This window comes from Aplidium turbinatum, chromosome 18 (genome assembly GCF_918807975.1).
Source record: "Aplidium turbinatum chromosome 18, kaAplTurb1.1, whole genome shotgun sequence".
NCBI classification, from domain to species: Eukaryota; Metazoa; Chordata; class Ascidiacea; order Aplousobranchia; family Polyclinidae; genus Aplidium; species Aplidium turbinatum.
Window position 1 is genome coordinate 1,253,605 of NC_137489.1, and position 16,929 is coordinate 1,270,533.

The 16,929-nt window shown below is 37.0% G+C and overlaps 1 protein-coding gene across 1 annotated transcript; it reads left to right on the plus strand.

Annotated features, from left to right (window-relative positions):
- Window positions 1-14,248: 14,248 nt before the first annotated feature.
- On the plus strand, window positions 14,249-15,940 carry LOC145787869 (DBH-like monooxygenase protein 2 homolog). Its single transcript, XM_082599707.1, has 3 exons — window positions 14,249-14,353; window positions 14,647-14,757; window positions 15,764-15,940. Exons 1-3 carry the CDS (start codon window positions 14,249-14,251, stop codon window positions 15,938-15,940), a joined length of 393 nt encoding a protein of 130 aa, XP_082455833.1.
- Window positions 15,941-16,929: the final 989 nt, after the last annotated feature.

Consider the following 16,929-nt stretch of genomic DNA (forward strand, 5'->3'; position numbering starts at 1 on the left):
AACAGCACATACAGTCACTCACTGTGATATGAGCTTTTCCATCGTCCACCCAACCAAGATGGATGTCTGCATCTACCATGTCTCCATCCGGTGAAAATCCAATTGCAATCCAGCCTGTGGTGTTAACTGTAAGCTGTGACATACGAAGAAAGCAAAAAGTAAGATTGTTGTGCCGTGGATAGATGTGCAACATGTACCATCAGATTATGCAAACAGAAAAATATGAAAAGAAACCTTTATTTTTTAATTTTAAGAATCTATTATGGCGCTATTGATACTAGCTATGCTTAGGTAGTCGTTTTCTACAGCAAATGGACGTAAATAGATTTGCTACATTTCTTGTACTGGTCATACGCTATCTTAGTGTACCTTACAGTATCTCAATAACTCTTTAAATGAGTACAATTTGAGCATAATCACCAACAGGTTTGCCGCCCCCAAAAAATGACAACTACAAAAAGACTATTACTCAAAGAAAGGTAAACTACTAGAAGTTTATCCAAAAAGTGATAGTTTTCATGAAAAGTGATTGTCTTCTAAAAAGAGTCTAGAATAGATGTATCCGCTTTATATCTCAAGAGGAAGTCAAATAACACGCGGGGTTTTCCAACCCCTACAACCATTTTAGGCACGTGACCAAAAGTACCTCCTGGTCATGCTGTAGAATTTTTGTAAAACAAAAATGAAAAAGAACAAAGTTTATCTGTATTTCAACTCAATTGAACATAAAAATACGAGAGAGCCATTTTTTAAAATTACTGAAAAGCACAAAATGAGTGATTTGCCAATGAACAAGCTCTCATTTTATTGTTGAAAATCTCTGATTCCAGCCATGCCCTACACCTCAGCTTTCATCAAGTGCAATCATAGACAGATTTGTTGTTAGCTAATTATCTTGTATTATTTTTTGTCACTGCTACCGTATGTCCAATTGCCCATCAATCGTAATTCTTTACTGACATGTATCTAATGCCACCACAAACAGCAAATCAATCGTTTTTTTACATTGATTCAACATCTGCAGGCGTTGTAACAATGTAAAAAATTACTGGTTTGCTTTCTGAAATAAAAAATACCAGTTTTATGGTTGATACATAATTTGATGTTGTAGAAGCAAAATAACGCTATTGTGACGTAAATACTTTGCTTGGGTTTGTTCTGGTGTTTGATTTAATTTGATTCAGTTTTTCAATTTCTTAATTGTTTGAAAAAACAATTCATTTATTGTCATTAGAATGTTACTGATGTCATTGAAATTTATGTCGCCGATAACCTTAAATGGTAGTAATATTTTATCCTCATTTTTATAGCCATGACGTACAAAAATTCCTTAGTGACTCTCTTACCTCAAAGATAATATGTGAGGAGTTATAACTCCATGACATCCTAAAATGCTCCTCAGGATCCAAATAAGTTTCTCTTGTATCACTTAGTTTCGATTGTGATGTCAAAGAACCATAACGGGAACAAACCAACATAAACAGAAAAATTGTTTTCGTCATTGTCGCTAACACAAAACTTACTCAGTTTGCTGAAAACAAAAATAATATTAAGTTGTCTTGTTACTCGATGAAACCAGAGTTTAGATGAAACTAATATTTGATCAAAATGTATTTATAGTATTTGAAACTGAAAATATAGAGCTTCTGGCTATAAAGGGCGTTAAGTGTTTTTGTATTAAAACCCCACCTCTTTTTAAACTGTACTGCTAAGCCACAGAAGTTATAATTCTTTTCGATCTAATTTGCAAAAAGCATCGAAAAACTCCTTTATTTAACTATGGTACGTGTCGAAAATCAGTTCACATCAAAATCAAATCGAAATCTTCAAAATCATAATCTTCAAAGTCAAAATCTTCAAAATCATTTTTGCAGCAGTTTGATGCTTGTTCCATCCATTACTCTGTCTGTGCTTCAGAGAACTGTAATTTTGTTCTTTCCATGTTAGAACTTTACTATCGGATGTGAGGTTTTGGAAATATTTCACCAAACAGGAATTATCACCATATGCGTCTAAGCAAGGCCTGCGCGCCTTCTCTAACTTTTCAATCAGGCTTGCGAAACCATTCCAATACATTTCCATTACAATCTGTGTTTCACATTTAGTGTAATGACGATTTTGGTGTATCACTTTGATTTTAATTCGGTAGCCAACAGACTTGCATGTCTATTGTATGACCTCATTTTCCATTCTCTAGGAATAATTGTCAAAAATATTTTAAGCTTTGTTGCATTGTTTCTACGCAATACGCATATTATGTCAAGGTTTGTAATTGTCACAAGTGAGTGTCTGGTTTGATCTTCTGTGAATGTGCGACTGAGAGTTCTGCTCAACATGCACTTTTGGTTTTAAAGTTTCAACGATATTTAGGGCTCTTGGGATTGTAGAATAATAATAATAAATAATAATCGTGTTTTATTTGCGCCCATTGCGATAACATTCAGTGCACTGCGATCACAGATGCGATACAACAGACAACAGGAAGCAGCGAAGTGACATAGTCTTCGAGTCAGCTGCTTCCCTTATTTTGGCTTGCCTTTAAGTGTCTTTGCCGAGACACAGCCGCGTGCTCTGGAGCGGTGTCGAACCCACGTCCTTTCGAACGTCGCGCAGACGTTCTCACCACTCGGCTACGCAGCCGACAAATGACATTTTTTTCCAAATTAGCTTTACATCTTGAGATATTTTGTATTTGTATTTCAAAAAAGTGCTGAAAATACGCTAGTTTTAACAATTGCCGTTTTCTTAATGCTGCAGTATTTCTGAGGCCATTATGTCTTTTCAAACATGGCCACACAACATTCTTTCACTTTTGGTGAGATATTATGTGACTCCCGAATCATTATCCCAGAGAGACTCTGATTGATTAATTGAATTTTTATCCTCGGACTGGGAAAGCTTCTTGTAGAGCTTAATCCTGGCAGTTTCGCATACTTGTAGAGGCTTTGAATCACTGACGCAGGGCCGGTCACTGAGATTGGCAGAGTGAAGTTTCCGATTGTTGAAGTCTTGTTGCCGGGAAATTATTCCATCGAATTGATTCCGCTGAATGGAAAGCAGTCCTTAACGTGCGTTGCCCAAGCGCACACCCCGAGAGTCGAACCAGCGCAGCTTAATCTTGAAGCTTCTTCGTTCTAGAAGTGACGCGCTAACCAACTGAGCTATCCGGGCGGACTTCAATACGAAAATTACATTGTCAGTAAAATGTAAAAAAAAGTTAAAAAAATTATTCAGTGGGGAAAAGATAGTTATTCTTGATAGTCATTAAGTCATATTCGCTGAGTTTCAGTCACCATTGCTGGTGATAAGTAGGGAGTGTTTTCATATCCTGGCTTAGAGTGTTTTCTAGGCTTTCTGTAATGTTGTTTGGTGGAAAATTTTCAATTCTTCCGCGTATTGTGCGGAAGACTCTGTTTGGCAGTTCGTAGGTGGTCTGGACTTTCTTATGAGACGGAAAAGCGGAAAGGTTTTAGTTGTTATCTGCCGCAGGATCAGGGTCACTCTGCAACTGCAGAAGACTATCACTAGTCTGTCACAAGCAAGTTTTGTAGCTTACTTGGTGATGGCTTTCTTTCTACAATAGAAGAAGAAAGTGAAATAAGAATATTTGTCTTAGCGTATTAACATCCAAGTTCAGAGCGACTTATGAAACCAGAAAGCTAAAAAAATCTTAGCACTATATGCAGTATGCAAATCATTATCTACAAAATCTGTTCAAAGTAAAACCAATATCCATTGTTAAACTCAGCTTCAACCTTTTTAGAAGGATATGTGTCAGAGGAGATTTCATGTCCAAGTCCAAATCAAGTTTGCTTATCTTTGCTAGAGTTCATCATTTAGCGGTTGTAGTTAATTTTAAAACCTAAGCATGCACGTCGTTACTCCAACAACACCATCATCACTGTATTTTGTTGGAACTAACCAGTGTCGGTTTGTATAATAAGTTATCTAGACAATTGTGTTTACATCAATAATTCGTTTACGTAAGTTATCTGCTGAAACTACTGTGCACTTAAAAAAAACTGGATTTGGGTTATTCCAGAATAAATACCTACAAAAACGGTATTGGCATTCATAATACAATTATTTTAGAAAAAAATGCAAGGAATTTGCACCGTAGGTATGTCTTATCCCTGTCAATAAACTAGACCCTTTTGTGCTTCATTCACGGTTTCAACAAGTTATGTTTGCGTTTGATTAATTCTTATTGGTGGTGGCTGGTTCTGCTGACAATCATGTTCGCAATAGGTAAGTTTTATGGAAATGTATTTGCTCATTCTTTCCGTTACTAACATTTTTGTTACAAACTTTAATTTGTACATTCAAAAAACAATTCTAAAACCTAATGTGAAAGCCAGCATGGAGTGCACGTAAAATCTGAGGGTAGACGTCATGTGACCCTGGAGACTGTGTGGTAAAGGTAAAGATGAGTCCCATACTTGGTCCAAGCATCGGAAGACGAGAAGATAAAGTTTTTATTATCTACTAAGCCAGGGGTCTTTTAAGTGCTAGAGACATAGCCATATGCTTTTGAACGGTGTCGAAACGGCACTTTATCGAAGGTACAACCAGGGCTTTCACCACGCGGCTATGTAGCATCTAAATCACGCATAAACCACTAAAATATCTTTGGTACGCAATAACTAGGGAAAGTAAATGTGCTTCAGTCACCAACAACCAATTATTTCAATATAAAAAATTAACCTGTTGTGACTTCTGTACCGTTTTTAGTTGTGTAGATTTGATTAAAGCGAATACCAAGATAAAGACATTTCTCATAACAATATGATGATCTTGTGTACTTTCGCCTTTTATCTTGCCTGGTGCGCATCACGACAATTGTCGTTCGAGCCAGTTGCTCTCACTGCGCACGACATGACAAAAGTCGATTTCACTACTTTGATCTTTTATGATTAATTAATTAATTAATTGAATCTTTATCCTCGGAGTAAGAAAGCTTCTTTAAGAGCTTAATTCTGCCAGTTTTGCAGTCTTGTTGAGGCTTTGAATCCCTGACGTAAGCCCGTCACCGAGATTGACAAAGTGAAGTTTCCGATTGTTGTTAAAGTGTTGCAGTCCGTGAACTATTCTACCCACTAGATGCCGCTAAATGGAAAATTTTCTTGTCTTGGAGTTTAATTTCGGTTCGTGCTGTTGGCCTTTGCCCGGATTGTACTATGGAGAAATCGAAGAACATTGTTTACAATGACAATTGCAGTGTAACAAAAATAATACAGTGATAATGCAATGATGAAAAATGAGACTTGAGAAAACAATAGTCCAACTCCAACTGTGACTTCTCTGGAATAGTCAAGACGACAAAATGAACCAACGATTGCAAAGCAAAATTAGTCAAAAGTTTATTGCCCTGCGGGCTGGGGACTCTTCAGCACTCTACGTCCGCCCGGATAGCCCAATTGGTTGGCGCGTCACTTCTGGAACGAAGAAGCTTCAAGATCAAGCTGCGCTGGTTCGACTCTCGGGGTGTGCGCGTGAGCAACGTACGTTAAGGACTGCTCTCCATTCAGCGGCATCTAATGGATGGAATAATTTCCCGGCAACAAGACTTCAACAATTGGAAACTTCACTCTGTCAACCTCGGTGACCGGGCCTGCGTCAGTGATTCAAAGCCTCTACAAGTATGCGAAACTGCCAGGATTAAGCTCTGCAAGAAGCTTTCCCAGTCCGAGGATAAAGATTCAATGAATCAATCAATCAATAATGCGACGAAAAATAACTGCAAGTCGCCAAATTGAATTTGGACAGTAGGCTAACAAGAAAAGCAAAATATATATTCTGCACTGAACGGGTTAAAGTACAGTGAATCAAGCCATATGTTACTTTATACAATTTATCCTCTTAGATGGCTAGAGATCGTGTCATCGGATATCAAGTTGAGGAAGTTAACCGGGTAATCATTTCAATATTTGTCTGTCCACGCCAACGCTTGTGTACGGATTTGGGAAACTTTTATATTTTAAACTGACTGTTTTGTTTCGGATCAAGCACGTTATAACGTTCGCGTTTTGTCGCTTCTACCTTTTTCTAGACCTCTGCTATGTTTGGCATATTTGATGTGATGGCCAGAAATTAAGACAACCTGAAGTAAAAGTAAAGTCTGTGTCTTTGGATAAAGCACCAGAATATAAGAACTGGGTGCCATAGACAAAAACGAGATAATTGATCAATCAGACCAGGGGTCACCAACTGGCGGCCCGCAAAGCTGTTATGTGCGGCCTGCGGAAGGTATCAGCGTACAAGTATAAGCCAAAATATTTTTCTTGAGGAGGTAAACAGCATGAAGGCAAAAAATACTTTCTGGAAAGCATATTTTCGCTTTGCATACGATTCCACCGACCGATCAATCAGATTGTAGTTCTAGGTAGGGGTCGCAAAGTTATTCCAATGCGATGTCCAACCACACTGTCCCAGTGGTTAAAACGTCTGTTTTCGAATTTCGAAAATGTCTGTGAACATAGGGTTGCTTATTTTAAGTTTGTAAATGTCCTGTAAACACTAGATTCAATTGAATTCAATTTATTTTTCTTTGTCAGAATGCAAAAGAAATGATATTATGAAAAAGAAATACAGTAACAAAACCAACAAAAGGAAAAGGTGGCGAAACCATAATGGTTTAAGACGTGCATAAAAGGATCTAATATTGCGGTAGCCTATATGCATCGATAAGTATAGTTAAGCACGGCCACCAAACCTGACACTAGTGTGCGTTTCACTGTTATTGGGTTTCACGAGCAGTGTTCTCTTTATGCAAGTTTTGTTGGCAAAATAGGTCGGTGTGCCAACTCAATTTATAATAAATTGGAAAAATATTATATATAAATTTAAAGACTTTTTCTGGTATGAATATATTTAGCTTAGTACTGCAAAATTTTGTTAATCAACAATCTTGCCATGCTGATGGGCACTGCAAGTGACAGTTACCTAATAAACAAGGAAAGACGGTTTTATAGACTCTCACAAAAAGGATGAAAAACCAACTCATTGCTTTTTTAGAGGGAACACTGTTCATGAGTTACGATATAAACGTTTTTTCGCTGATTTCCACAAGCGTTTGTTTCATGGTGCCTGGTTTCTTTCTCTCTGTTATTGGAGCCTATTTTTCACTGATATGTTTGCAGATCACTATTGTTGTTTGAATGCTTGTATTGCAATGTGTCAAACATTTCCATGTTTACTGAAACTGTTAACAACAAGATTTTTTTTGTGAAGCGAGGTGACGACACCACTCTTGCTTTGCGATAAATATTCTGATGAAACCGGTCGCCTCGCTATAAGTGCGCAAAACAATTAAAGTGGCCTCGTTTGTTAGGCAATGTTATTAAAGAAGTCAAAAGTGTTGTTGAAGGAGCTTAGCCTGGCAGTAGCCTTGTTTGACTAATTTTTTTTCTGCGGTATTCTAAGAAAAATATGAAAAACATGTAACGCTGGATACTGGGTACGAAATGCGTTCTTTTCTAGCATAAGAGTAAACCTACCTAAAATTTTATTAGTGCGGCCGCCACAGCCCTCCTAAGTGCCAAAGTGGCCCGCATGCAAAAAAGGTTGGTGACCCCTAAATTAGACCATTGGTCGAAACACAAGAATCTTCTTCGATTCATCTGAGATCCCACTGATATTGCCATCCAAGCACTTATTGTAATTAAAAGCGGATTTGGTGTTAGAAGTCTTGTTTCAGATTTCATAGAATTTAGACATATGAAGGCGAATTTATAAACACATCTACATTTATATTTATAAGAATCTGAAATTTGTAAGCTCTTTCAGAGCAATGATAAAGCGCCCGGCTCAAGATCACGCGGCGGTGATTTGGCTCTCAGAGTGCGCGCTTGAGCAACACATTTCAGGACTGCTTTCCATTCAGCGGCACCTAGTGGATAGAATAATTTCCCGGCAACAACAATTCAACAACAATCGGAAAACTTCACTCTGCCAATCTCGATAGCTGGCCTTGCGCCGAAAACCCTTACAAGTATGCGAAACTACCAGGAATGACCTATCAAAAACTTCATCAATCGGAAGATTAAGGTTCAAAACCAACCAACATCGTTTAAGGAACCGTTGGGCACCCTTTATATACTTGCAGGCATCTAACCGCTAAGTATCGTGGCTAAGAATAAACGCTGTCAGTTAATCAACAAACACTGATACCAAACCACATGTTTCATGTATATTCTTTAATATTCATTTACATCCGCTAGTGCTATTTGTCACGGTTGGATGTCATTTCGTTGCCTTGAACTGTTTCCAAAAATCTTGTTCTTTAGCTCTTCTCAGCCTCTACAATACAGTACAAGATAAGAAAGCCCAAAAATTTATCTCTCTAAATTTCTCTCTATCCTCTTTTACATCCTTTCCATCTATTACACCACCAACCAGAGCTTGATGCCGCTTGCTCGCTAATTCTCAAGATTGTCGGCAGCCGTGGCCGAGTGGTTAGCGTGTTGGGCTCGCAGTCGAGAGCCTGCATGTTCGACTCCAGCCACCCGCACTTGCTGTTGTTTCTCTGGGCAAGAAACTTTACGATAATTGCCTCTACCTAGTGATCGATTTCGAGTAATGGGTAGTACCAAATTGAAGTCATAAGTAGAGTAGACAACCGGAAACAGACATTGCCGTCGGCTGCAGCGTGGGTCAGATGCACGTCGGAAGGCGTACACCGATGCATAGCGCTCAAGTCCGCTTTCCGCAATGCAGGATAAAGATAAACAAACAAACAAACAAACAAAATTGTGTTTTTTAACAGGTGCTTTAGCGTTTGTTTTTAGATTCTGTGTACACACTCCATTGATGGGTAGTATTTTCTGTTAAATCTATCTTAATTCACTTGAACTGTCCATTTCTGCGTGAGGAAATTGTGCGAAATTTAAGCACTATAACACACAAATCCTGCTGAGAAGTGTTAGCTTCGTGCTTTTGATTTCAGTAGAATGAACATTTGAGCGTCTTGATTTGATAAGCACCGACTGAGTTTGTTTGCTTTTTTGTTTTGTTTTGTTCTACTTACACTTCAAAGGTTGAAATAATAAAAAGAAACTCTGTTTGAATTTTAGAAACATTTAAATCGATTGTAAAATATTGTTTCATGCAGTTTACTTTGTCGTCAGACCGTGCTATAAGATTTCCTGCACTACAGTGCATCAGTTCAAGACGGTTGGTATGACAAGACGGTGTATCGACAAGATCCTTCAAGACGAGGTTGAAGCTCAGCACATTAACTGTGTTTTTACCAATTTAAATTCTGGAGCATTTAAATTAGATCCTCAATCACTGCTCAAAACTTTGAATGCAATATAATGATGCTACTTTTATTGAGAAAGCGACTAGTTGACTGTGGCTTCTTATGTTTGAAAGTGCGTTAAATGGCAGCAAAGTGAAAGTAAGAGACGTTTTGAATTCACAAGTTTGTATTTTGATAATCGTATTTATGAAACAAAAAACAAGGATAAATTCAAGGATAAATCTATTCGTCATTACCTCCAAAATCTAAAAAAGGGTTATTGATTTAAAGGATTCTGATTGGTCAAAATCTTTGATGACGTAGTTGGTTGTTCAGGCAGAATTTAGATCCACCATTTTGTATACAAATAAACTATAAACAAGTGGGCTGCATATAGCCTACAGAGAACAATTTTATACTTGAGCTTTACGCGTTGAGATGTTGTTTTAGCCTATATGGCCCCCGGTTGTAGTAACGAAAGAAACGTGAAAGGGGTACACTTTCATCGTTTACCTTTGAATAATCAAGACAAGCTTAAGAAATGGATCTATGCGATGAAACTCAAAAATCCACCAGTCAACAAGCACTGCAGTGTGTACAACGACCATTTTCTGGCCAGCGATTACCAGCGTGATCTACGCGCAAAGCTACAGGGCACCACATCTAAACAGTTGCTCATCCCTGAAGCTATCTGTTCTGTCTTTGATTTTTCAAGGTTAGTAAAAGCTTCTGTTACTGCGGTGCCCACAAAACTTGATCAACTTGGGTCCCATGGGTCCACATCTCTGAGTAAGAGTGGGCGTTCGGATCGAATAACAAAGTGGGAAATGAACAAAGCTTTAAAACAGGTCAGTAAAACATTGGCAGGGTAGGCAACTCTAAACGCATAGTTTTGTTTCATATAAACTATTTGGTTCCAGCCAACTATTTTCTTGCACTTTTTGCAGCTTCACCAGTCAGTGGATCAACAATTGATAGCTACACCAATCCCAGATCCTGAACCAGTATCTTCAGTAGACTTCTGTATCCAGGCATATCTTTTCAAAGCTAGTGACCTGGTTCATGCATTGGAGGGCTATGTCCGTTTTAGCTACCACGACGTCAATCTCCTTACAACATTCATTTTCCATCATTGTTGGCATGATGACACAATTTCCACACCTACATTATTTCAAATTCTCCATCCGACTGCTGTTGGAGCTAGCGCAGTGGGAGCTCGAATCAGAATCACAGTCATCTCTGTCAAGGCGCTGTCTTTTTGGTTCAAACAAACATCCTTTTCTGGCTTCAGTCGTCTTTAAAGATTATGACTTGTGCAACACTTCCAGTGTTAATGTATGAAGTTGCCAACTGAGTGAACAACCAACTACGTCATAAGGCACATAGCGCCATCCGGTGGACGGTTTTCATTTCGTTATATCTACGAAACGGAAAGATATATCAAACAATTCTTTCAAAAAAGATGGTACTTTCGTAATAAATAATCACTCAAAAAATTTAAATTTTTCACTCCAGGTCTCCTTTAATATTTACGATAATAAAATATCAATCTGACTTTGGTTGTATTGAATTTACTCTTACAAATCTGCAAAGTAAACGGACCTTATCATGCCACAATTTGACTAAAATAATAGCAAATTAACTTGCCAAACTTCAACTTATAAACTCCAGCACAAATGAACTATGATTGCAACTCTCAGTCATGATTGATATTAAAACGCATCGCAAGAAAATCCAAAGTTTTCATTGTAATTTTTCATGCATTGTTGGTTATCGCCGACGTAGAATTTTGGCAACATTAATGAAATTACACAGTAACATCGCACCAGCAGAATTTGCACAATTGAACGGTTTTCCATAGCATGACGTCAGTAGCATGACGTCAGTAGCATGACGTCTTTAATGAGGTGATATTTTACCAAATTCTTCGTTGCTAGTTCATGAGTCGAGGGACTCTGTCTTTTATTATTCTTGAGACAGTGGCTGTGATTAGGGCTAGATGCTGGTACAAGTGGCGAGCAGCCACTGTGTACAGTGGCCATTCACTAGCCTACATACATTTCAAAGATGAAGCAGCTGAGCTGACAGCTACTCAAACCTGTCATTCAACTTTTTTGAGATATACAAACGTATGAAGTACAATATGTCAATTGAGCTACATTTGCTGGATTTTGACGTTAATGGTTTCACCAAGATCTGGAGCAGTTAGAAATGAAAAATGTATTCAGTATCTTAAAAGGAAAAAGTATACTTCCCAGGTAAATAGTTCAAACTATGATTCAATGCTTGGTGACTTTTGCTGAAGGGCTATGGGCGATTCTCAATAAATCTCATACTTGTGGCTGGTCAAAAGGCAAATTTTGTATCCAGTAGAGTAGCCTGCATCAAAAACTTGTATGTGGCAAATACTAGCATTTGTTGCCACACTGTGCTGGATTCTCAAAGCAAAAAGTGATTTCAGTGATTGTTGAAAAGTACTTCTCTGCTGTTCAACGAAGGGCATCGAGACGTTCCACGATGGACATTTGCACAAACTAATTAAAACTTTTGTGTCGTTTTAAACAAAAGTTATTTGGCACATTTAATTGACATTTTGGAATCATAAAAAATATGGAAGAAATACACAATAATCGTCTACTTTTTCTACGTAGAAAATAATATTGTAACAGCTGCTTTTTCATCTTTAAAACCATAAAAATAGTTCTTAGTGAATGATACAACCACATTGTTACAAGAAACTGATGCCAGCATCTCAGCTCAGGCGTTTGATGAGCAATTTCCTGAACTTAACATCCGACAATAAACTGTAAATGAAACAGATCAACTCCATACAGCCAGATTATCAGCTGCAGAAGCACCAGATTGCAAATAGTGGAAAAAATTAATTATTTTAGCATACCGTACAGCTTTCGGTTTGAAGTTGAAAAGGTTACGAAGCAGTTATTGTATTAAAAAAGAGCACAATTCAAAACAAAACCGTATAATAATATTATGTTTGAAGTTTGTAAAATCATTTGTGCGGACTGAAGAAGCATTGGAATTAGGCAACAATTCACTTTCGTTTCATCATCTCGTGGAAGACTAGTTTTTAGTCACTACAAGAGAACAAGAAACTTTAAGATGAACTTTTTGCCAAATAATCTCATTGTATTATTGCGCATTGTGCAAGTTTATTAATTAAAAGGAATCTTTTACAGAAAAAGAGCTTAGCCTACATCTTGATTGGTGTACGGTCGTTTGGTCGACAGACATTTGGTCGACAGGACGTTTGGTCGACAAGACATTTGGTCGACAGGACGTTAGGTCGACAGAACTATTCATTTTAGGGTTAGGGTTGGAGTTAGGGTTTGGTTAGGGTTACGGTTAGTTAACTAACCCTAACCCTAAAATGAATCGTTCTGTCGACCTAACGTCCTGTCGACCAAACGTCCTGTCGACCAAATGTCTGTCGACCAAACGTCCTGTCGACCAAATGACCGGGTACCATCTTGATTAGGGGTTTTCGGTATTCAATAAAATAAATAGTTGAAATATAAATCACTTTTTAAGCTAAAAATCTTAAAAACTAAAAACAACGTAAAACTTTGAACAATGGACAAGACATGAACTGAAAGCTTGCCATGTTGCAGTAGGAACCTTTACAACTTCTTAAAACGTTTATTCTGTAAAACAAATGCACCAAAAGACAATCAAACCTGCGAGCTATCAAGTCTTGTTATAAGTAGTTTTACTTTAGTGACAATAGGCGCGACAATTAACTTTGTGACCGTTTCCAGTTCTCAATAGACCTTCGAAAATACAAAAAGAAGTTTGCAAGACCATGTTTGAATAACGCTCTTCAATATTTTGAGTGAAATGGGCTAATTATCAAAACAAATAACAAAACTGTGTTTCTTTCGTTAAGCTCGTAAAAAGTTGCACATGTTGTATAATTTTGTAAAAGAAGCAATTTATATTCAAGTATCAAACCAAACATCAGAATTCAAGAAATAATAGTTAGGTTTGGCGTTCTCGATTATTTACGAGACTGCTTCTAATAGAAACAATCAGGAATAATTGCAAAAACAAGTTGGAAAGCTTTCAGACAAATCAGCAAGCAGCAATAATGTTCTTGTCTTTAGAAATCTAAGTTATGATTATAATTAAATAGATTATTCCATAAAATCACCATTTTGAAACAAAAATTATTCGAAAACCAAACGACATTTATCAAAACTTTCAACGTTGAAATCTCAAAGACATTTTTTAAATTTTCTCTGATGTTAAGAGTTGCTGAAAATTTGGATAAAATTGTTTAAAATGTTCATACGTTGTTTTTTAGTAAAACCTGGTTGTGTACCGTTACATTGACAAGTAGCTATGAGACCTTTAAGAAATATAGAAACAGTCTTCCTACTTAGTTTGCACATTATCTTAGCGTCGTTTCTTTGTCGTCATATGTGAAGCTGCTGATTGTTTTCAACGTTGATAAAATTGACACAAGATATATTAAAAATATGTTTCTTACTGTTGAACATCAAGCAAATATGGGAAGTTTAGCACGGTCTGTAAACGTGTTGGAAGTTATGTTTCAAAACTTTTTCATGTTCGAAATATATTTTAAAATTCAATAAACGAGCAGTGAAGAATAAGATATATGCAATAAACGTTGATAAACATTCAAATTACATCATGACAACTTCTAAATAATTAACCAATGCTCGCACATAACGATCGTTTCTTATCACAACTTCAAAAAAAAAATTACCAACTTTAAAACATTTTTTACGAAGTGTGGATTATGTTTGAAGAATTTGTGTATTTTTACGCTTTTGACTTTTTTGGAAACTTAAGGGACACCATTGTCAATACAAACATTCGGAGCAAAATTTAGTTTTGTGCAAACTTTAGTTTTCCACAATAAATTAACATTGTTTTAAGCTTCAAATGTAGAAAAGCTAAATATCTCTGTAAGCGATGATTGTGAAAAGTATTTTTTCATTGTTGCTATTTTGTTTGCATTGTATCGTTATGACGACACAATCTAACTTAGTCTATACAAGAGATACATACTTGGATCCGGAGGAGCAGTTTCAGATGGTATGGAGTTACAACTCTTCACATATTATCTTCGAGGTATGAACACTGATAAGGAATACATATTCAATAACAAGTTTGAAATTAGAGATCGAAATTTATTTCGGTTTATTCTTGTTTATCTAATCGAAATATAGAGAAACGTCCAGAGGGACATCAGTTCGAAACCCAATAAGAACACGATGCTACCGTTTCTCAATACCAATGATATTTTTGATAGAAGAAACAGAAATTATCTTCTTTCCACTTCATCTGATGTTTCATACTTCACGATTACGTTAAGATACGACAAACTACTGTCTTTCTGTATCTGCTTTTCTTACTTGTCACAGCTTAAAGTTAAAACCACTGGTTGGGTTGCAATTGGGTTTTCTCCGAATTATGACATAATAGATGCGGACATCTATCTTGGTTGGGTGGATAATGGAAAAGCTTATATCACAGTGAGTGACTACAAGTACTTTTGTGATTCTTTTCAAGGTTTGGATAAAAATATTTTGTTTCAACAGCATTTTAAATACGTTTCTGTCGATGGTATAATAACTTGATGAGCGAAGAGAAAAATAATTTATTGACTTTGAAAGGTCTTGAAAGAATATGATACTAATGTAGAGGAAACAAATTTGACAAGAACTAGCAGTAGGCTACAGAAGAAAGCTGCGGTGTGTTTGCCATTCAAAATTATTCTTGACTACAAGCAGAGGCGTTGACAGGGGGGTCTAGGTGGTACTTTTGGACCCGGGCCTGGAATATTTAGGGGGCCCGGAGTTAAACGATTCCCCGCGACTTCAAACATTATCAAGATCTTAATATAATCAGATTTAAAGGAATTACTATCAGAGCTTAAAGCAGCCACTTCAATCGTCAGATGGTAAAGTACCGGGCCCCCTTCCGGGTATTGTGATTTCCCTAACCACTAACTTTTTCAAAAACACGAAACATTTTTCTTCACCCATTCTTAAATTCTGAATATATACCGTATATATTTTTGGTGATAATCACTTCTAGTTACTTGCGTCTACTTTAAAAAGAATTAATTTCAGCAGAAAACTCCAACAACTTGAAACATACGGTACCGACAAAATCGTGATTGAGAGCAAGGATTTCGCGGTTCCTCTTAATTTTCTACTTTGAACGGCATGTGTCATCCTCATTTTAACAGCACATCAATAAAAGTTTGTACACAAACTTTATGTTCATAACATTGTCGATGAAGGGGTCCCGAAAATAACTTGATACCGGGCCCGAGAAATCCTGTCAACGGCCTTGACTACAAGACTCTATCTAATCACAAATTGCTTTGTTACATTAAATCGTTGACAGACGCCTACAATGAAAAAAGTAATTTTCTAATAATAGAAAGTTTATGATATTGTCGATTGTCACAAGGCAAATGCGAATCTAGCATCATAACAAGAATAATAAAATTCATCAATCTATTTGTATCAGGATAGGCATGGATTGGTTCACAATGGTTATCCTCCTCTTGATGATGAGCAAAATGTGGAACTTTTGGAAGGTTGGGAATGCGATGGAGTTACATCCTTGAAATTTGTCAGACAATTGGCTGCTTGTGATGAGAAACAAGACCGACCCATCACTGTGAGTGTTGTTAGAAGACAATAAATTTTACTTACGCAAATGCAATTCATCGACTATAATACAATGGTTTTTAACCTTTTTTTTTTATCGCGACCCTTATTTGTAGCAGCGGCGTTAACCCAAGTGGTGACCTCTTTAGTGGTTTTATAAAAGAATGTTTGGAGGGTACCAAAGTTTCAGAAAAATAAACTTTGAAAGACAAATGCATAATGTAAAAGGTATTGTGAGAAAAACAAGAAAGTGCAGCAAAAGTTTTGGGACTTGGCTCCAGAAAACGTTGAAATATTAACTTTGGTTTAGCGGATTTTTGGTTATATTTTTACCTAATTAGGCCTAGGTATTTTTGATCAAGACCTTCACTTTGTATTTGACCAATCCATAAACTCGGGACTTTCGTAAAAGTTCGAGTTACAAATTTTTGGTTTGAAATGATGTTACATTTCAAACTGTTTCACAATCGCAAAAGGATTTCAACACATTAATTGTTGATGTATCGTGTATCGCGTTGTGTAGTATTTCAATAAAATTTCAAAAATTCGATGGTAATCTCATCTTTCCTCGTAGGCTAAAGTATAAGACACGTTTTACCTCAACTCATATCTTACACTAAAGTACATAAATTTTATTGTTTGACTCGTTGAGTGAGTAGCCCAAAGCGTTGACTTCGGAATTTCGTATTACTATTTTATATTCTATGGGGCACGCAAATAATCTTCATCCCTTCAATTCACTGCTGAAACTGCGCTCATCTAATGTGGCCCACTTGATTAATAGCATTGGATGGAGCGAGTGAAGCAAGAGAGAAAATTTGCGATTTTAACAGATGCAGAAATATCTACTTCAATGTCATAACCAGGACCCAGTCACAACTGATTTTCGAGCGCTCCGCAACCCGACCTTGGATCGCGACCAGCGTTGATAGGGAGGTAAAGAGGATACTTTTGGACTCGGCCGCGGAATGATTTTAGGACCCCATAACCTTTCCAAGAGGGTTTGACAAAACTATGATTTTG